Raw genomic sequence first — 22,841 nt, 5'->3', positions numbered from 1 at the left:
TAGGTTAATGAATATTATCTTTTCCTTAAATGTCGCAAACTTTCAACAATGTGTAAAACAGGTATCCAAATAATTAAAATGCTGCAGACCTCAATAAAGGAATACTTCTTATTAGGTTCCTTGTGATTCACAGGGCACCACTGAATAAATCAAATTTGTGGATTTCTAGAAACTCTACAAGATACACTTACTTAATTCATAGACGTATATTGGAAGAAAGCACTGTTTAAACTAGTTTATAAAACCACTGAATACACAATTATATTAAAATGGTATTATGATTTAGTATATTCTTCTTTCAAAGTGCTTATTAAAAAATAAAAGCAATAACTAAAATTGTGAATATAGGGACAAAGAAACTTAAAAGAGCACTTATGGTAAGGAAATGTTTAATCTGTGATAACTTTCATGTAATGATAGGCAACTAATGATAGGCAACTATGAATAATGCATAGGGAAGACACAGGTTTATGTTTCTGACAAACCAGATCACATTTGGAATAAACCTTCCTGTCTAGAGCAGTAACTCTTATCAAAGGATACACTGCACTTAGACAATTAACTGCTATTCCTTATATTTCACAAAAATGCAGCCTATCAAAGTCGGTAGTTTTAGATTTCCTCTGAGAACATGAAATGTCTAATTTATTTGATAGAAGCACAATTAAAAATAATTTCTAGCCCAATTTGTGTGTCTTTATTTCTAAAATATGAAAGTTCTCCCACATTTAATTTGAATGAATGCAACATAGCTTGGAAAACAGAAAGGTACAAAGTTCTCTGTATTGGAGAACCATGACAATATTTAATTGTACCCTGAATGATTAATAAAGAACTTTAATTTTGCTTAGTGTATTTTTTTTAATCTCTGGATCTGTTTGACATAGGAAATGATTAAATATTCAGGACTAACATTAATTATACACTGAGCCTCTACAGGGCCAAGACTACAGGTTTCTCACTGGGTACATGCTTCTCTTTGTCCATTTGTGGAAAGTATATTGTTAATAGGCTATAAAGGAGATATACATATGTTTAAATTCTTTCCTTCTTCATATTTTTCTCTAAATTCAATCCTATATCTCCTTCCACCTTTCCTATCATGAGACACTCATTTTTAAGATTTCAGCTTTCATTGAGCTTATAGAATCATTTGCTTTTTTCTATATCTAGAAAATTTTTTTTTCAGCTCTATTGAAGTATAATTGACAAATAAAATTATAGGATGTTTGAACTGTACATCATGATGATTTGATCTATGTATACATTGTGAAAGAAAAAACCTAACACATACAGAGTGATTCAAATTTTTTAAAAATACTAAGTTACAATCGTTTTTTAATTTTTTAAATTAAATAACAACATTGTGAAAGTCCACAATGGAACTTTCCCTAACTTTATAAGATGAGGAATTTTTCTCTTTCTTATTTACTGATGTATTCTAAACCCACCCAGAAAAGTACCTGACATTTAATGATTTTCAGCAATTTCTATTAAATAGCAAGTGCATGAATAAACTTGAACCTATCTATCTATTTACTTATGTTCAATGAACTGGCTCGCCTCTCCTCATCTTAGATAGCATAGGATAAAAGAGAATAGAAGTTCTAAAAGAGAGGCTATCACATAGTATTCCTTGTCATCTACAGTAGTAGATTTTTTTTAAGTTAGCATTTACATTTGTTCACATTAAGTATTATATTGAAGTTCATATTGAAGTATCATAAATCCTTCCTAAGTCTTTCAATTTCATCAATAAGGTAGTCAACATCTGTTTGTCTTGTGGCAGGATTAAAAAAGATCATTCGAAAAAAATTTACTTTGTCCCCACCTGGCTGGTAGCTTATCATGGTTGTGCCTTCCTCTAGCGTCTGTGCTTCAATCAATGGAGCAATCTGTGTGTAAGTGCAAATACTATTAAAAGGGGATTTTCAAGTATACACACTTCCACATTCTAGATGGCTACATAACCACCCATCAGTTTGAAGCAAACTGCAGGACACATAAAACTATCAGGCACAACTTTTATAAAGCGGCTTAGTATGGAAAAAACCCCAGCATTCTCTGTATTCATACTGTGGCTCTCATTACTCAGCGATTCACAATTACCAAATGCATAAAATACTGCATGTATGCTAGAATGCATTAAAGAAAGTTATGTGACATTTTGCTTATTTTATATAGCAATCAAATAGAAGTATCTGGGAATGAGGTAAGATAAAATAGGGAATAGAAAAATAGCATATTAATGAAATAATAACTTTCATTATTTGAATTATATATATATTGAGGCTTTCTACCAGGTCACCTGTTTTGCATCAAAACAGAGTTTCTTCATAAATGTCAGAGACAAACTCTGCTTCATTGTCCTGTGCAGCTCCTAAAACAATACCATGCCTGTAGCCTTGTGCCATATTTGTATATTATTATTATAGGGCCAAGTGGCACTGAGACATGGGAAAGCCAGAGGAGAGCATTCTGTAGCTACTCAACATGCTCTCCTTCTCGAAACTTCTGCTTCTGCATACAGTTTACTTTTAAAACACTGCAGATGCCATCCATTACTTAACTTTCCCTTTATATAATGGCAGGGCAGAAGCAAATGTTTACATATCACCTTTAATCAGCATTTCATTTCATGTCTTTCCTTATTTAATATTTTAATGAATCAACATGACTATAAAATAACAAATATTAGTTATTGACTGCAATAGTTTAAAAAACTGTTTCATGGTTCCCCCTTGCCTTTCATCAGGAACATGTGCAGAGTCCTAAAAGGGACCCTAAAAGGGACTGTTCTCTGGTAGATAAGCTGTGTGTACCTCTAGGAACCAGCTTGCAAGTCTGTGTAAATGCACCTAACTCACTGTCAGCTGGTAGTAATTAACCCTAGTGAAGGATAACACTTATGTGTCTAGAAAAAAATTAAGAGCTTCACCTAATACTCCCCTCAAATCATAAAATATTTAAATAGGGGGTATTATGACAAGCAAAACAAAACAATCTCTATTTTCTCTCAGCACTTATGAGCCCAGTGACATTTTCTGATATTAAAAGTTGATAGTATTATGCTAAGTGAAATAAGCCAGGCAGGGAAAGACAAATACTATATGATTTCATTTCTATGTGGAATCTAAAAAAAGACAAAGCAAAACAGAAATAGCCTCACAGACACTGAGAAGGCAATGGGTGATTCCCATGGGGAAGGGGTTGGGGGTGGGTGGGTGAAATAGTCGAAGGGGATAAAGAGCACAAAATCTCAATCATAATATAAATTAGTCCTGGAGATGAAATTACAACATAGAGAACATAGTCAATAATACAGCAATATGTTTGTATGTTATCAGATAGTAACTACACTAATTGGGTTGAGCATTTAATAATGTAGATAACTGTCCAATCATTATGTTGTATACTTGAAACCAATATAATATTGTATATCAACTATACTTCAATAAAAATAAAAGTAAGAGTTGATGCCCTTAAACACTGATATCAGATAGTTTTTGTTCAACATATCCTAAGGCACCTCACATTACCTAAGTGGTTGTGATGTTGGTATAACTCAAAAGTAAAATATATATATATATATATATTTTGATATATTCAAATTGTTGTTGACCCATGAAAAGAATACAGGTTCGAACTGCACAGGTCCACTCATATGAGGATTTTTTTCAACAAATACTGTATGGTACTATAAACGTGTTTTCTCTTCCTTAGGAGTTTCTTAATAACATTTTCTTTTCTCTGGCCTTTTTTGTAACAGTACAGCATTTCATACATATAACATGCAAAATATGTGTTGACTGTTTATGTTATTGGTAAGGCTTCCAGTCAACAGGAGGCTATTAGTAATGAAGTTTTGGGGGAGTTGGAAGTTAAAAATAGGTTTTGAACTGCATGGGAGGTCAGCACTCCTAACCACCACATTGTTCAAGGGGCAACTATATATGATGCCTGCATAAGATAGGTTAAAAACTTACAATAGATGTATGTGATAAATAATATATAATGGTAGTTATCTTTAATATATATGCACCATTAATATATCCTGTTTGTTATGATATTCATTTGATATTTTTGTTCAGTATTGTTCCTCAATCCGTAATAAAATCTCTCTCAAATTTTTGCTCAGATGACCTTATAATAAGTATTTCACAGTCTGTTCTACTGCTCTTAGGAACTGTAATTATTTATATTCTAATCTTTTCTCCCATTAAGCCTTCTAGCAAACTCAAGACTGGGATGCTGTCTTATTTGCTTTTATACCTCTAACTCTTATTGGAACACCTGACAAATATTAACTGAAAAATTAAGCCAAGGGTAGGAAACTCAGCTTGCATATTAAGCATTCAATAACTATTTTCCCATTATATAAATTACAACTGGATTAACTTGCAAATAATTGATGGGCTGAGATTTCACTTGCTCCATGCAAGTATTAAGCCAGTGGCTTAGGACCACATGACTGCATCCACTAACCAATCACACTAACCAGACACATTATTTAAAAGACAATATCAAAATGAAAAACAACACACACACACACACACACTGACTTACCTTTTGGAGTTCTTGATCTCTTTTAGAACCTTCTGGAATATGTTTAAGTCTTGGTGGGAAGTACCAGAAACAGACATTGGTGAACTCAGGCTAAATTCAAGATAAAAATTTTACAAGTATCCTTTAAGCCTTATTTAACTCCTTAGTGATTTTACAAGTATCCTTAAAACCCTACCTAATTCCTAAATAAACGTTCATTTCAGAGAGGAAAACAAGCTATCAGTGGGTGTATAGTATTGAAAACAAACTCCTTTACTTCTAATTTCCACTTAAGACTGTGGAAGTCTCACAAAAATTAATAGAGTCAGAGGGAGATAATTTAGAAGATAAACATCGCACCTTTGCTTCCTAATTGTTACTTTGGTTAGCCTGACTTCATACCATTGGATAATTCACTGGGCCATGGAAAGGAATGTGGATATAATGCTAACAAAAATCTCAACTTTTTTCATTAGTATCTACTTAGTGCCTTAATAACAATTTTTACCACAGACTATCATGTAAATTAAAGCCCACTTTCTCTTATATCACCTACTATACACTAAACCCAACTGTATATTCTACCATATAAGAAAAGACCTAGGAACAATTAAATTACTCTTGACTCAGTACCAGAGAAATCAGAAAAGCAGTCATAACCAAATAGTTTTAATTTTGTCTTAAAAATGAAAAGATAGAATATAATCATAAAATTAAAGGGATTTTTTGGCCCCTTGGCTTATAAGACATAGAACTTAAAAGGAAAAGCTTTTAAACCCTAAATGATTTGCATTTAGATAAAATAAAATATTTATACTAATATTTAAGAATGCTTTTAAAATTATCTCAGGTAAGATTAAGGTAAAATATTCAGCAAAGAAAGTATAGATCCATTAAACTATCTTTAAAATAAAACAACAGCTAAAAGAGTCCTTACCTCTGTATCACACACAAGCTTAAAGTTATCTTTTTTCTTTAAAACCTTATAAAAGTATTTTGCAAGTTCCATATAACTGTTGATCTGTGCCTCAAAGCCACAGATTCCCTGTGACTTAAAAAGAAAATCAAAGTTTCCATTCAAATAAGCTCCTTTAAATTGCATTGAAATTTATTAAATGTATTTAAATGTACTCAGTTAAAAAAATAATATGTGATTATCTTACCTGTAGTAGGAGTTATCTATTATCACTGCAACTTTATTTCCAGATCTTCAACCTTCTTTGACCCCCTACATCTTGAACTTAAAGCCTGATACCTAGCCTTTCTAAGCTTCAGTTCCTAGATCTACAAATGTTTGCTAAATATTTTGACATAAATTTTTTATCTGTCAATATGTAGAGCAAATTTTTAAAAATTTTATATAATGTTGTGTGGAGTAGGAGAAATACTACACATAAAGCCCTTGGCATACTTGTCGGCATGGTGTATTTAAAAATTAACAACTTTTGGGTTTCTGCTATATTCCAGGCTTCAGTTTAGAGCTTTGTACACTTTAATTTACTCTTAGAAGGACCTATAAGTTGGTTAACTGAGGCACAGAAAAATTGACCGTTTCTCCATGCACCTCCCTTCCCTTGATGGTTTCTGCTTGTCTCGTGGCTCTAAGTACTACGTGTACAGGGGGATGACTCTCCCACTTATATTTTCATGTGAGACCTCATTTCTGAACCTCAGACTTCTATATTTAATTGCTTATTCAAATCTCCACCCAGATGAATAACAAACACCGCAAAATGACATGTCCAAAACTCAACTCCTGATCATTGCTTACAAACTTGTTACTCGCACAGTCTTCCCAACCTCAGTAACATATCAGTTTTATCCCTCACATGCTAAAGCCCAAAATACCAAAGTTTTCTTATCCTTGATCCTCCTCTTTTTCCCACCCTCCACATTTAATATTTTAGCAAATTCCATTGGGTTTACCTTTAGAATCTAATATATCTTAACCTATTCACTGCCACTATGCTGGCACAATTGCCCTGTCCTGCATTATTGAAATTGCACCCTACCTGATCTCATTGCTTCTGTCCCTACACCTACTGCACGTGCTGGGGATGTACATTCCCAGTTATTCTAAGCTTGTGTAGTGTAGCGCCTTAACAACCAAATGAAGTAAGTACTTCAGTGTATCTTAGTACTTCAGCCTTTGCGATCAGCTGGCTGCATGAGCATGCTGCCTGCACTATCACACAGGGCCCCGTACTCAGAAGGGTTTCATGCTTAATTTAATTCCCCGCTATGGCTGTCCTGAAATTTAACTTGAATTTGAGTAAGTGGAGTCCAGTGGGATAATGGATCATGTGTGTGAGCTAAGGATTTATATGCAACATACATGTTTATCATTCCTTGCCACCCCATCCCCTCACAGCCTTTGCAATGCTCAATGAGCTCAGAATTCCACTGGTCATGTGATGCATGGGCGATCAGGGACTCCCAAGTACAAGGTGAACAGGGCACATCTACAGCTGAGTAAACAGTGATGGTGACACCCCCAAGATGCCACACTTTCTGTTTAAATCAAATATACACATGTATCTTCCATATATATATATATATATATGTATAATTGTTATATTTAAGATGTTGCATATTAGATATACAATTTCAAAATGTGTTAAAAAATTGCAATTATAAGAATATATGGTTCAAAGCAACAACTCTCACAATTTTAAACAAACATAATTTGGAAAAGGCAGTTAGTCTTTGAAATGTAGCAATAACTAAATATCGATGGACAAATTTCTTGTGATAAGCACTTGATCATCTGATATCATGCCATAAATTTTTCTCTGAGAGCAGTCTGGTTTAGGGGTACGCTATAAATAGTTAAAAAGGAAAGAAGAAAAACTTGCAAAAAACTTCATAGACATTACTGGTGATGAATGCTCCTACTGTTGATTCTGAAGAAATGGGGCTAAGGATCATGGAGGTAGTTGCCACAGGGTTTATTATCCATAAGAGATTTCCATATAGAACTTTTGGTGGCATTCGTGCATACTGAACTGGCAATGAAAAATATCAATACATGTCCATATTACAAATGCATCTTTAAGTTTTGTCAAAAAACTGCAAAGATTGAATATTAAAGATGATGGAACTTCTGGTCCAAGCTTTATTGGACGCTATTAGACCACGTCCTCCACAAGCTGAAATGAAGATGAGAGTGAAGATGCAAGGTTTCTTAGGGGAAGTATCTATGTGACAGACAGTGGGAAGGAGCCAGTTAGACTGGGACAGATGTCAGACTGTGTGAAGGGGAAAGGCAGGCAGAGTGGGAACAGAAGCTTCCTAGACTGCCACGCAGTTGAAGGAAAGTTCAGAAAGACCACTGGGGAGTCTTCACACTAAGTCAGCTGTCACAAGAGTTTTGTCTCTCAGGAATGAGAATGGCTTAGAAGCCCTGCCATGCTCAGTTATTGGCCAGGAGAAAATTTGGAAAACACAGCCTCAGAGCAAATGCAATTATGAATTTAAGAGAAGCATATGGGGTTTTTGGACAATTAAGCTCCCTATTGCATTCCATTGGCCAAAACAGATTCATTTTATGAATCTACAACCCGTCCAACTGATGGAGAAAATCCATCCAAAAAGGGAGCTTCTGCATTATATTTACTTGTGCATGCATAATCTTATATTATTATATGATTTTCTTCTTACTTATTTTTATAATCTACCACAGTATTTTATGGAATTAATTTTATTTATAGGAACTATGAATTTCATAATGATGGAGCCTTTTCAGGCATCAATGAAGTATTTATTGTGTAATTAGAACAAATGAGGACAAAGTAGATTTTTTAAAATTTCTGTCCTCAGGCTTGGATCTTAATGCCCATTATTGTAAAGAATGCTGGTGGAGGCTCCCATATCAAATGTTTAAATATTAAATAGTTACATATTGTGCTAATAAACTTGCAAGTTTACTCCTTTTCAAGCCTGTCGTGGCTATTTACCTGAACCTAATTTCCAGGGGATAGAAATGGTTTTTTAATGGGAAACACGTTTCCCTTGCATTGCATACTGAGCTTTTGTGTAATCATCTGCTGCCATTGACAGGGTAATAAAATCTTTATCTCCCCAGAAGCAACTGCTTTCATTCTATGGTAGAGTGGGATAGAGACCTTTCTTTCCTATGCCAAAAGAAGATTCCTTTGCATTTGGAAGTGAACACAAGCTCTCTCTCTTCCCTCTACCCACAGGCCCTGTCTCTCAGAGTGGGTGTGTCGGCTCTTACATGAGATTCCAGTTTCCTAATTTCAGGGTCCCTCTCCCGTAGTGTAAGTCCCCTTGCAAATGTAGGGTGATGTGACCTGCCGTCATCATGTTGCTTGAAGAGAGAAATGGGTTTGGAGAATTGACACTGAGATATTCTGTAAGTAAATAATTCATCTCCTCTGGAAATCTTATGCTTACTGCAGGGATGAAATAAATAAATATGGGTACTAAAAATTCATTGCTCAAGTCTGTTTTATAAAAGGCCAAATAAGATGGTCCAGCTATACGACTCTGGCGGTCTGGCTTTATCCAGGTTAAACTTGCTCATTTGTATCTGTTGAAATACAGGTCATAGCCCACCAAGTGCAGAATAGAAACAACTGAGTCAGTTATAACCAGCCTTCTTTCAATGAGGTAGAATAGAATAGAAAATATTAGAGCATATCATATAAGGTTTTTTCTTGAAACTTGTTTTAATCACCTTGTGTATGTGCCTGGGTGTGTTATTGAGCCACTATAGAAAATGTATTTCTTACTATAGATTGTGTTAAAAAGTTTGAATGCCACTCCTTTACTGCACAAAAGAATATATGAACTATACAATTTTTCATAATGCTTTATATATATGTATTTCTTTTTTAAATGTTTTGATACTTGTTGAGCATTTGCAAGTTCAAGGATAAACCTTGGGACAAGCATCTAGGTGTATATACTCTGATGAAGACAGGTTTATGGGCTTTGATTGATGGCTAAGTTGTGGGAGAATGACTTCCTCCTAAAAGGCTGAGGAAGTTCATGAAAATATTTACATAAATAAAATTGGCATAGAATCAGCTTGAGGGATATTTGGATTATTGGTAGTGAAAGATCTACACACAAGTTTGAGCTTTGTGTTCGCAAAATTTTGAACTTTGATTTTTAAAGCAAGTTTAATGAAATTTCCCAATTGGCTAGTTAACATTTTTCAGGAAAAGAACTTACAGAATGCCTATCTTTGAATAAGGAAAATTATCGGTGAAACCTCCAAAATGAACTAATTGCCAAATGTCTTCCTGAGTAATTGATATTCCTGTATCAAAGTGTTGGCTATACATCAGGTTATTCCTGAGTGACTTCAATGAAAAGTGGTGTCTCTGATTTTGGAGTAGATTTCTGACCAAACAAACAAACAAAAACGACTTCAAATTAAATAGATAGCAGTGTCAGTAACATATTAAACAATGCTGTTAGTTCATGTCAAAGATTTCATCTGCACAGAACCTGATGTCCATCTTTCTATAGGAGATTGGGAAGGGGATGATAGAAATAGCTTCCTAAAAGTGTGCCAATTATTTAAGCTAAAAATTATAAATATGGGGCAGGAGAAGGGTACAGAACATGTCCTACTGTTGTCAAAATCTTTGGGGAAACTGTATCTGTTGATCTTGACTCTAAGGTAGATTGAACATTCAGGCAATAAATAAGTGTTCACATCTGAGACTCTATATTAACTTCGAGTAGCTCTGCCTCTTACCAATTCTAATTACTAGACAGGAAAAAGTAGTTTAAAAAACTTTAAGTTTTGAAAAACTGCAAACATATTTATATTCCTAACAGATTGTTACTCTTGTAATTTCATAGAACATACAGTGATGGTGGAACATGCCAAATTGTTTTTCCACCTCAGAATTTTGACCTGGGATAGCAAGCTTACCATTTGCAATTAGAAATATAGTGGTTTCCTTGAATAATTTTTGGGAAAATAATGGGGTTAGCATTTGGAAAAAGACACCTAAATAGAGCTTTTAAAAATGGAATAGTCTATGTTTTGTATCCAAATAAATAGGACCTAATAAATGAGATGACAGATCCCTACCTTTACTTTCCACATTAACCATAGTTTAAAGATATCAACATGTCTGCCACACTGAATGGTTTTATCCCCAGTGTCAAAGTCAACATCATAGAGTTTATCGGGCTGGAAAAGATACCCAGCTTGCATCTGGTTGCATGCTTCTGGAAGACCCTAAAAAAGGAATAATATACCTGCTATGTAAATCATATACATTTCAATAACAAATCACAATTATTTATTTCAAGTAACTTAACATTTCTACTCTACATGCACTTTTAAATAAAATTTTGTTTATTTTATATAGAAATGTGTTACTTTCTCATGATTTTAATACATTCAGTTATTCTTTGTATTTATCTAGAACAGAATGGGGTATAACTGGATTAATACCTGTCTGTTTTTAACTTTTCTTAGAAGCATTGAAGTTTTTGTTGTTTTTTTGAAATTATATAACTGTCACATGTTGAAGTTAATGAGAAGTGAGTGCCTAATTCACTTTACCTAAACTCTCCCATACATCAACAGTATACATGCCAGTCAATAAAATGCTCTGATGGCCACAGTAGGTAGAGAATAAAACAACCCATTCATTTAATTTTGTGCTTTCCTAACCATTTCTTCTCATAAAAGATATTGAAACATTCCTCCTCAGTGCTGAAGAATGAAGAAAACATTTGCTTTGGATGGTTAAGAATCACTAGAGGAAAGAAATGTTTCCCATCAGGCAATGAAAGAGAGGCTTTGCTAAAAGGGCATGTGCTGTTCAGCCTAGCAAAGGATAAATCTGTGCACAGTGACAAGGAACAGTTTAAATACATACTGAGCATAAGTATTTGTACAAGAAGTGAATTACAATTTACTTAATATGTGTTTATTATATACTGAACACTTCACAAACATTATATAATTTGAACCTCACAGAAAACTCATAACATAAGCACTATTATTATATCATTATCATTTTTATAGATTGGAAACACTGGTACTGTAACACATGAAGTAATTTTTCAAGGTCAATATCTATACAGGGATGAACTTGGGATCTGACAAAAGAGCAGTTTGTCTTGAATTTGTAGAAATCCAACTTCCAAAGGAAAAAACTCACACTCTATTTTAGGAGAGGCTATGGACCTGGGGCAAGCAGCACAGTGTGTTGGTCAGTCCTGAAGTACTGGGAGAAAAAAGAAAAGGTATATACACAGACATATAGGTATGTGTATCTTCGGTGTTCTGTTTGCACATTTAATTATTTTCTCTAGTCTATTTCAAACTCTCCTTTTAATTTTGTGTTAGATAAGAGTTGGAGACTATTTAAAATATTTTAAGACAGGGGATCGGAAGATGGCGGCATGAGTAGAGCAGCGGAAATCTCCTCCCAAAACCACAGATATCTATGAAAATATAACAAAGACAACTCTTCCTAGAATAGAGACCAGAGGACACAGGACAATATCCAGACCACATCCACACCTGCGAGAACCCAGCGCCTCACAAAGGGGGTAAGATACAAGCCCCGGCCCCGCGGGAGCCGAGCGCCCCTCCCCCCAGCTCCCGGCGGGAGAAGAGCAGGCAGAGCGGGAGGGAGACGGAGCCCAGGACTGCCGAACACCCAGCCCCCGCCATCCAGGCCAGAGCGCAGACACAGTGCATGTGTGGGGTCCTGGATACTAGGGAAACAGGGCAGCAAGAACAGTGAGCGGGCACCGGAGGCCGGGCGCCAGAGGACATAAGAAAAGCGAGCGACAAATTTTTTTTTTTTTCTGTTTTGTTTTGGCGAGTGCTTTTTGGAAGTCTTAAAGGGATAGGGACCCGAATACTAGGGAAACAGGGAGGCAAGACCAGTGAGCAGATGCCTGAGGCTGGCGCCGGAGAATAAAGAAAAATGAGCAGCCACCTTTTTTTTTTTTTTTTTAATTTAAAATTTTTTTTTTTTTTTTGTGGTCGTTGTTTTGTTTTGGCGGGTGCTTTTCGGAAGTCTTAAAGGGGCAGGGCGGGACACTTAATCCAGAGGTAGGGAATCCGTGGATCTCTGGGCACCCTAACCCCTGGGCTGCAGGGAGCAGGGAGGCCCCTTCTGGAGATAAATAGCCTCCCAGCTGCTCCCGCTCCAACGCGACTCCACCACTTTGGAGCAGCTGCCCGAGCCAGGCCACGCCCACAGCAACAGCGGAGATTAACTCCATAGCAGCCGGGCAGGAAGCAGAAGCCCTGTCTGCGCGCAGCTGCGCAGCACAAGCCACTAGAGGCCGCTGTTCTCCCAGGAGAGGAGGGCCACAAACCAACAAGAAAGGAAGTCCTTCCAGCCGTCACTCGTCCCAGTTCTGCAGACTATTCCTATCACCATGAAAAGGCAAAGCTACAGGCAGACAAAGATCACAGAGACAACACCAGAGAAGGAGACAGACCTAACCAGTCTTCCTGACAAAGAATTCAAAATAAAAATCATAAACATGCTGACAGAGATGCAGAGAAATACGCAAGAGAAATGGGATGAAGTCCGGAGGGAGATCACAGATGCCAGAAAGGAGATCGCAGAAATGAAACAAACTCTGGAAGGGTTTATAAGCAGAATGGACAGGATGCAAGAGGCCATTGATGGAACTGAAACTAGAGAACAGGAACGCATAGAAGCTGACATAGAGAGAGATAAAAGGATCTCCAGGAATGAAACAATATTAAGAGAACTGTGTGACCAATCCAAAAGGAACAATATCCATATTATAGGGGTTCCAGAAGAAGAAGAGAGAGGAAAAGAGATGGAAAGTATCTCAGAAGAAATAATTGCTGAAAACTTCCCCAAACTGGGGGAGGAAATAATCAACAGACCACGGAAATACACAGAAGCCCCAACAGAAAGGATCCAAGGAGGACAACACCAAGACACATCATAATTAAAATGGCAAAGATCAAGGACAAGGAAAGAGTTTTAAAGGCAGCTAGAGAGAAAAAGGTCTCCTATAAAGGAAAACCCATCAGGCTAACATCAGACTTCTCGACAGAAACCCTACAGGCCAAAAGAGAATGGCATGATATATTTAATACAATGAAACAGAAGGGCCTTGAACCAAGGATACTGTATCCAGCACGACTATCATTCAAATATGATGGTGGGATTAAACAATTCCCAGACAAACAAAAGCTGAGGGAATTTGCTTCCCACAAACCACCTCTACAGAACACCTTACAGGGACTTCTCTAGATGGGAGCACTCCTAGAAAGAGCACAGCACAAAACACCCAACATATGAAGAATCAAGGAGGAGGAACAAGAAGGGAGAGAAATAAAGAATCATCGGACCATGTTTATAATAGCTCAATAAGCGAGTTAAGATAGACAGTAAAGATAGTAAAGAAGCTAACCTTGAACCTTTGGTAACCACAAACTTAAAGCCTACAATGGGAATAAGTACATACCTTTCAATAATCACCCTAAATGTAAATGAACTGAATGCACCAATCAAAAGACACAGAGTAATAGAATGGATAAAAAAGCAAGACCCATCCATATGCTGCTTACAAGAGACTCACCTCAAACCCAAAGACATGCACAGACTTAAAGTCAAGGTATGGAAAAAGATATTTCATGCAAACAACAGAGAGAAAAAAGCAGGTGTTGCAATACTAGTATCATACAAAATAGACTTCAAAATAAAGAAAGTAACAAAAGATAAAGAAGGACATTACATAATGATAAAGGGTTCAGTCCAACAAGAGGATATAACCATTATAAATATATATGCACCCAATACAGGAGCACCAACATATGTGAAACAAATACTAACAGAATTAAAGGAGGAAATAGAATGCAATGCATTCATTCAGGGAGACTTCAACACACCACTCACTCCAAAGGAAAGATCCACTGGGCAGAAAATAAGTAAGGACACGGAAGCACTGAACAACACAGTAGAGCAGATAGACCTAATAGACATCTACAGAACTCTACATCCAAAAGCAACAGGAAACACATTCTTCTCAAGTGCACATGGAGCATTCTCCAGAATAGACCACATACTAGGCCACAAAAAGAGCCTCAGAAAATTCCAAAAGATTGAAATCCTACCAACCGACTTTTCAGACCACAAAGGAATAAAACTAGAAATAAACTGTACAAAGAAAGCAAAGAGGCTCACAAACACATGGAGGCTTAACAACACGCTCCTAAATAATCAATGGATCAATGACCAAATCAAAATGGAGATCCAGGAATATATGGAAACAAATGACAACAACAACACTAAGCCCCAACTTCTGTGGGACACAGCAAAAGCAGTCTTAAGAGGAAAGTATATAGCAATCCAAGCATATTTAAAAAAGGAAGAACAATCCCAAATGAATGATCTAATGTCACAATTATCAAAATTGGAAAAAGAAGAACAAATGAGGCCTAAGGTCAGCAGAAGGAGGGACATAATAAAGATCAGAGAAGAAATAAATAAAATTGAGAAGAATTAAACAATAGCAAAAATCAATTAAACCAAGAGCTGGTTCTTCGAGAAAATAAACAAAATAGATAAGCCTCTAGCCAGACTTATTAAGAAGAAAAGAGAGTCAACACAAATCAACAGTATCAGAAACGAGAAAGGAAAAATCATGACGGACCCCACAGAAATACAAAGAATTATTAGAGAATACTATGAAAACCTATATGCTAACAAGCTGGGAAACCTAGGAGAAATGGACAACTTCCTAGAAAAATACAACCTTCCAAGACTGACCCAGAAAGAAACAGAAAATCTAAACAGACCAATTACCAGCAACAAAATTGAAGCAGTAATCAAAAAACTACCAAAGAACAAAACCCCCGGGCCAGATGGATTTACCTCGGAATTTTATCAGACATACAGGGAAGACATAATACCCATTCTCCTTAGAGTTTTCCAAAAAATAGAGGAGGAGGGGATACTCCCAAACTCATTCTATGAAGCTAACATCACCCTAATACCAAAACCAGGCAAAGACCCCACCAAAAAAGGAAACTACAGACCACTATCCCTGATGAACATAGATGCAAAAATACTCAACAAAATATTAGCAAACCGAATTCAAAAATACATCAAAAGGATCATACACCATGACCAAGTGGAATTCATCTCAGGATGCAAGGATGGTACAAGATTCGAAAGTCCATCAACATCATCCACCACATCAACAAAAAGAAAGACAAAAACCACATGATCATCTCCATAGATGCTGAAAAAGCATTTGACAAAGTTCAACATCCATTCATGATAAAAACTCTCAGCAAAATGGGAATAGAGGGCAAGTACCTCAACATAATTAAGGCCATCTATGAAAAACCCACAGCCAACATTATATTGAACAGCGAGAAGCTGAAAGCTTTTCCTCTGAGATCGGGAACTAGACAGGGATGCCCACTCTCCCCACTGTTATTTAACATAGGATGGAGGTCCTAGCCACGGCAATCAGACAAAACAAAAAAATACAAGGAATCCAGATTGGTAAAGAAGAAGTTAAACTGTCACTATTTGCAGATAACGTGATACTGTACATAAAAAAACCCTAAAGACTCCACCCCAAAACTACTAGAACTGATATCAGAATACAGCAAAGTTGCAGGATACAAAATCAACACACAGAAATCTGTGGCTTTCCTGTACACTAACAATGAACCAACAGAAAGAGAAATCAGGAAAACAACTCCATTCACAATTGCATCAAAAAAAAATAAAATACCTAGGAATAAACCGAACCAAAGAAGTGAAAGACTTATACTCTGAAAACTACAAGTCACTCTTAAGAGAAAATAAAGGGGGCACTAACAGATAGAAACTCATCCCATGCTCGTGGCTAGGAAGAATTAATAACGTCAAAATGGCCATCCTGCCCAAAGCAATATACAGATTCGATGCAATCCCTATGAAACTACCAGCAACATTCTTCAATGAACTGGAACAAACAATTCAAAAATTCATATGGAAACACCAAAGACCCCGAATAGCCAAAGCAATCCTGAGAAAGAAGAATAAAGTAGGGGGGATCTCACTCCCCAACTTCAAGCTCTACTATAAAGCCAGAGTAATCAAGACAATTTGGTACTGGCACAAGAACAGAGCCACAGACCAGTGGAACAGACTAGAGACTCCAGACATTAACCCAAACATATATGGTCAATTAATATTTGATAAAGGTGCCATGGACATACAATGGCGGAATGAAAGTCTCTTCAACAGATGGTGCTGGCAAAACTGGACAGCTACATGTAGGAGAATGAAACTGGACCATTGTCTAACCACATATACAAAAGTAAACTCAAAATGGATCAAAGACCTGAATGTAAGTCATGAAACCATTAAACTCTTGGAAGAAAACATAGGCAAAAACCTCTTAGACATAAACATGAGTGACCTCTTCTTGAACATATCTCCCCGGGCAAGGAAAACAACAGCAAAAATGAATAAGTGAGACTATATTAAGCTGAAAAGCTTCTGTACAGCAAAAGACACCATCAATAGAACAAAAAGGAACCCTACAGTATGGGAGAATATATTTGAAAATGACACATCCGATAAAGGCTTGACATCCAGAATATATAAAGAACTCACACGCCTCTACAAACCAAAAACAAATAACCCAATTAAAAAATGGGCAGAGGAACTGAACAGACAGTTCTCCAAAAAAGAAATACAGATGGCCAACAGACACATGAAAAGATGCTCCACATCGCTAATTATCAGAGAAATGCAAATTAAAACTACAATGAGGTATCAATTCACACCAGTAAGGATGGCTGCCATCCAAAAGACAAACAACAACAAATGTTGGCGAGGCTGTGGAGAAAGGGGAACCCTCCTACACTGCTGGTGGGAATGTAAGTTAGTTCAACCATTGTGGAAAGCAGTATGGAGGTACATCAAAATGCTCAAAACAGACTTACCATTTGACCCAGGAATTGCACTCCTAGGAATTTACCCTAAGAATGCAGCAATCAAGTATGAGAAAGATCAGTGCACCCCTATGTTTATAACAGCACTATTTACAATAGCCAAGAATTGGAAGCAACCTAAATGTCCATCGATAGATGAATGGATAAAGAAGATGTGGTACATATACACAATGGAATACTACTCAGCCATAAGAAAAGGGCAAATCCAACCATTTGCAGCAACATGGATGGAGCTGAAGGGTATTATGCTCAGTGAAACAAGCCAAGCAGAGAAAAAGAAATACCAAATGATTTCACTTATCTGTGGAATATAAGAACAAAGGAAAAACTGAAGGAACAAAACAGCAGCAGAATCACAGAACTCAAGAATGGACTAACAGGTACCAAAGGGAAAGGGACTGGGGAGGATGGGTGGGTAGGGAGGGATAAGGGGGGGGGAAAGTAGGGAGGTATTAAGATTAGCTTCATCATGGGGGGGTAGGAGAAAAGGGAGGGCTGTACAACACAGAGAAGGCAAGTAGTGATTCTACAACATTTTGCTATGCTGATGGACAGTGACTGTAAAGAGGTTTATAGGGGGGACCTGGTATAGGGGAGAGCCTAGTAAACATAATATTTATCATGTAAGTGTAGATTAGTGATACCAAAAAAAAAAAAAAAGGCAGTTCCTGTGTGGTAACCTCCAATGAGTTCTACACAAGGGTATAAAGGGCATATAAAAGCATAGGCAAAGGGTCTGTTTGTGTTTATACAGAGGATCGAAGCCTAATTGGGCTACCCCAAAAATGAACTAAGATATGATATGAAAAAGAACTTCCAACATCAGCACTCTCTGGAAGACTCATGCCAGAAGATGATCATCAAAAAACCCCAACAAAGATCCATGCACTGCTACAGCTGTAGATGCACTCATCCCACCAGTTCCTGGACTTGCCATGGGAATGAAGAAGGAGATATCTAAGCTGGCCTGTGCATACAGTAAAACAACAAATTTGACTGGATCTATACAGTTGGAACTGAACCAAGAATTAGGAGAAGTGCAAATTGTAGCACTCCAAAATCTTACAACTACAGACTATTTACTGTTAAAAGAACATATGGGATGTGAACAGTCCCCAGGAATGGGTTGTTTTAATTTATCTGAATTCTCTCAGACTGTTCAAGTTCAGTTGGACATTATCCTCCATATCATAGATTAGTTTTCACTAATGCCTAAGGTGCCTAACTGATTTTCTTGGTTTCACTGGGGATGGCTGGTAATTATCTGTCTGCTTTGGTTATGTAACTGTATTCCTATTATGTTAATGTGTGTGCACAATTTAAGTAGTAGCTTAAAACCTATACATGCTGAAGTTACTCTACAAGAAGATATGTCAAAGAAATAATCAATCTTCCCATGTTTTCTTCCGCCTGCTACTTCTATAGCTTTTCTTCTTCCTTCCTAATTACAACCCTTAAATAGAATTCGTGCCTCATATCAAATTTACCGAGTATCATAATTCTTCCAAGTGGTAAAGATACCTCAAGACAAATGCTGGGCATAGAAGCCACAGGGCATTAATATGCAAAGAAGTAAAAAGCTAAGCTTTTCAAACAATAAGGTTTCTCTCTCACTTACCAACTTTACATTTCCCTGTATGGCCCCGGAAGATGACTGGTTAGCCAGAGACGGGTAAGATTCCTCAAGGGAGGAACAACCTAAGACAGGCACAGTCGCAGAGGGGCCATCAGGTGAGAAATTGGGGATCAACAGAGGTGAGGCTTAGAACCTCACCTCCCCCTGTTATGAGAGAAATCTTCTGCATACGTGGATGTTTTATTGCCCTTGTCTAGCTTGGATTAACACATAGTCTACAGGCACACACCTGATCATCTATCTACATTTGCTCTCTTACAACACTAAACTATGTTTTCTACCTTTATCTTGTATCTACCTACCACTTCAGCATTTTATTAAAAATAATAGTAATAAAGAGAGAAATGTGGTATCCACATATAAATCAAATATAAAAACCAAATGAGTATTCGTATTTGAACTGATTGTTTATAGTTCATAATGCATGAGCAAAACCAAAAGTTTCTGTGATGACTGCCCTTGTACTGTTCACCATGTAACTTATTCCCTATGTAAGAATTTGTTCTCCGTGTAAGAACTTGTTTGTTATGCCTCAGAAGATTGGAGACTGACGAAAATTAGGCTTTGGGTGGATTAATGATTGTGCATTGAGCATTGACCCCCCTATACAGAATTTTATTGTTGTTAACAACCATTTGATCAATAAATATGAGAGATGCCCTCACAAACAAACAAAAAAAAAAGTTCACACTTCCAATGGTAAAATAAATAAGTAACCGGGATGTAATGTATAGCATAAGGAATATAGTCAAAATATTGTAACAACTTGGTATGGTGATAGCTGGTACCTAGAGTTATCATGTATATAAATGTTGAATCACTGTGTTGTACACCTGAAACTAATGTAATTTAATACTGTGTGTCAACTACCCTTCAATAAAAAATAATTATCTACAAAAAAATATATATATATATTTTAAGACAGTATAATCAATATGAGATTTATCTATTCCTTCTGCAGTTAGTTATTAAGGCAACAAATACTTAGAACACCTACAATCTGTCATATGCTGTGCTGGGGCAGGGGATCTGTGGGAGGAAAGGGGGGAAAAACTGCCCCACTGAGTTTACAGTCTGGGTTGCAGGAGGCTGGGTAAGTAAGGGCAGGCTGGACACTTAACAAAATTAAGCATATTACAATTTCAGCAAAGTATGTATTAATAAGTGCCTTTTCAGCATCAGAAAAACATATCCATTAAATATTGAGTATACTCAGTTTGTCCTACTCATCAAGGCAGGAGTCAGATGTCTGCGTGCAACCTTGGGCTCTTAGATGCCTCAACAGATAAGAATCAAATGTTCATCTTAATTTAAGACTGTACCAAAATAGGCTTGCTTTCCAGAGATGATTTAAAAAGAGTAAAAGCTTAGTAGTTTGAGGACTGTGCGCCACCTCCATCAACCATCTATCTCTAAGAAAAGACAAAAAGGATGTATAAAACCAAAAGCAAAAATTTAACTTCTTCGAGAAACACATGATAAATGATAATAGAATAAGATGTACTATTTCAGCATACTCTTTATGGGTGAAGAAATCAGGGAAGACTGCAGAAAATCTGTACTTGTGCCCTAAACATAAAGGTATCAGAAATCTGAATGTTGAGTATAGACCTGTTAGCAAGAGGGAGACGGACCAAATTCAAAAGCCTCTTTAGGAAAACAAATGCAGCCAAGCTTTAATGTCTGGGTCCTGGACACACCAGAGTGGGCAGGAAGGATTAGCCTGTTAACCTGCAGGCTCCAAATGCAAGGCAGCTGTCATTTTACTGATGGGATGTTGAGGGGCTACTGATGCCATTCAGCCAACTGAGCAGATCCGAAGCAGAGCTAATAGTTCCAGCCTGACTTGCTGAGAACAGCCGAGGCTGGGAGAGAGTAAAGACTCTCAGAACTAGAGAAGATGAAGTGGGCATTAAGTACTCAGGTAAGTGAGCTGTGCCAGTTAATGCAGTTTATAATAGGAAGAAAGACACTTTACTTTTATATCCAAACCCTTGGGATGGCTTGTGAATATGAGGGAAAGAAAAAAAAGCTGAAGTGACATTACATGAAATGTGTTTGCATTTCTGACAAAGACAGAGAGCTAAGAATTCTCAAGTCGACCTTTATAATTGCATCTCTTCTTGGAGGATACATAGGCTTATCTCCTTGAATGGCTTCACATCTACTACGGAAGGAGATAAAATACAAACACATGAGCAGGAAATAATTTCATACAACCCACAAATTTGTGCTTTGTATGCTAAAAATATATTGCAGTTATTCATGGTTATCCACTTGTAAAATGAACTGCATTTTGGGCCCTATATTCTGAGATAACAAATTAGCCAGTGGGCCAAATTTGATCCCTAAAATATACTGTTTGCTCGTGGTGTTTCTAAGAAGAGCCAAATGAAAGATCAGGTTTTCTAGAGGCCGCATCACTGTCTATCAACTCATCCCAGATCATATCCACACACTGAGGTGCTATGTGTGCCCTAGAGTCATTCGATTGTGTGGCCCCTCAATTACCCAGTGGCTACTGCTTAAACGTCAAGGTAGAAGCATCAGTTCTCCCCAGTAGGACAAATGGTGCTGCACTCTGTTCATATCAATGAAGACACAATTATTTTGATTTTAAATATTCACAATGAAGCCAGTCATTAGCAAGACATTTATTGATGTCTTAAAAATAGATATCACTTCTTTAAAAATAGAAATCATTAACTTTTTCCCAGATCAGAATAGCAGAGCACTGAAGGGGGAACGCCCATGAGTTTATGTGGATCCCAGGTCACAGAGTTGGCGCTAGGTGATAAAACAGCTCCCATGAGTGCTCACAGTCCAGTGAAAAAGAGTATCAGCATAAATTGGTTCTTTTGCTTTTACAAGCAGTGACCCAGGTCTTACTGTTCAATGCCACTCAGTTTAAAGGAATGATTTCTTGACATCAACAATCCACCTCCCCCTGCTGCTGACAACAGATACAAAGGATATGTGTCCTTATATTATTTCTTTTTAAATAGCATCGATTGCTTTTTCCTATGTTAAATTTATTTCAAAAGTTGATGAAGATTTAATTGCTATGCTAGACAATTATAAACTTGGCTATAATTATCCTACTTACAAGAAGAATGCATTTTAAAACGTCCTCCTATGAATTCTCATTGTCTATTCATGACACAGTGAAGTCTTCGGTTTCTAATTAATTCAAACAGACACCTTCTGTATCTTTAGAGACAGAAAAGCTGGCATCAAAATGGCAATACTACAGAAAAATTAAAATATCTGCCATATTAAATAACTTTAAATTTGCTCAATTCTAATCAAAGCCAAAGAAGTATTTGTCCAGAGTCATTGTACTAAATTAATATCATCAAAAGTTTTGATTTCCTTAATAGGTGCTAATGAAGAAACATAGATTGGAATAAAGTGTTAAATCATCTTTTGATTTAAAATCGGGTTTAACTCTTTCTTCAAATTGATTTTCTAAGCTGTTTGCCTGAATCTTGATAGAGGTGTAGACTTCTTTGAAACACTTGATAAGACTACTCTTTTTCTGTATTTATTCATTATAAATATTACAAAATGAGGTTTATAAATTAATATAAAAACTAGGCTCCAGAGAAATCGTCGCCTTGCCTGCAATGCCAGCTAAGACATTTGAGAATCGTTCACAGAGTATGTTCGTTAAAAAGGGGACCTATGGGCCAGATGAGAGGA

General features: G+C 36.7%; 1 protein-coding gene across 1 annotated transcript in view; it reads right to left on the bottom strand.

Annotated features, from left to right (window-relative positions):
* Positions 1 to 1,721: 1,721 nt before the first annotated feature.
* Positions 1,722 to 22,841, bottom strand: part of LOC118907770 (glutamate decarboxylase 1-like) — a gene marked incomplete at its 5' end in the record, with an annotated part of 32,215 nt that continues 11,095 nt past the window's right edge. The window contains 7 exon segments of the mRNA XM_036876720.2: positions 1,722 to 1,895; positions 4,567 to 4,656; positions 5,483 to 5,590; positions 10,619 to 10,768; positions 21,847 to 21,882; positions 21,884 to 21,926; positions 22,029 to 22,089. Of these exon segments, the coding sequence (XP_036732615.2) occupies positions 1,722 to 1,895; positions 4,567 to 4,656; positions 5,483 to 5,590; positions 10,619 to 10,768; positions 21,847 to 21,882; positions 21,884 to 21,926; positions 22,029 to 22,089 (662 nt within the window).

The sequence above is a fragment of the Manis pentadactyla genome, chromosome 6, assembly GCF_030020395.1.
Source record: "Manis pentadactyla isolate mManPen7 chromosome 6, mManPen7.hap1, whole genome shotgun sequence".
Taxonomy (NCBI): domain Eukaryota; kingdom Metazoa; phylum Chordata; class Mammalia; order Pholidota; family Manidae; genus Manis; species Manis pentadactyla.
Note: the sequence above shows the minus strand (reverse complement) of the source record. Positions and strands in the feature narration are given on the sequence as shown.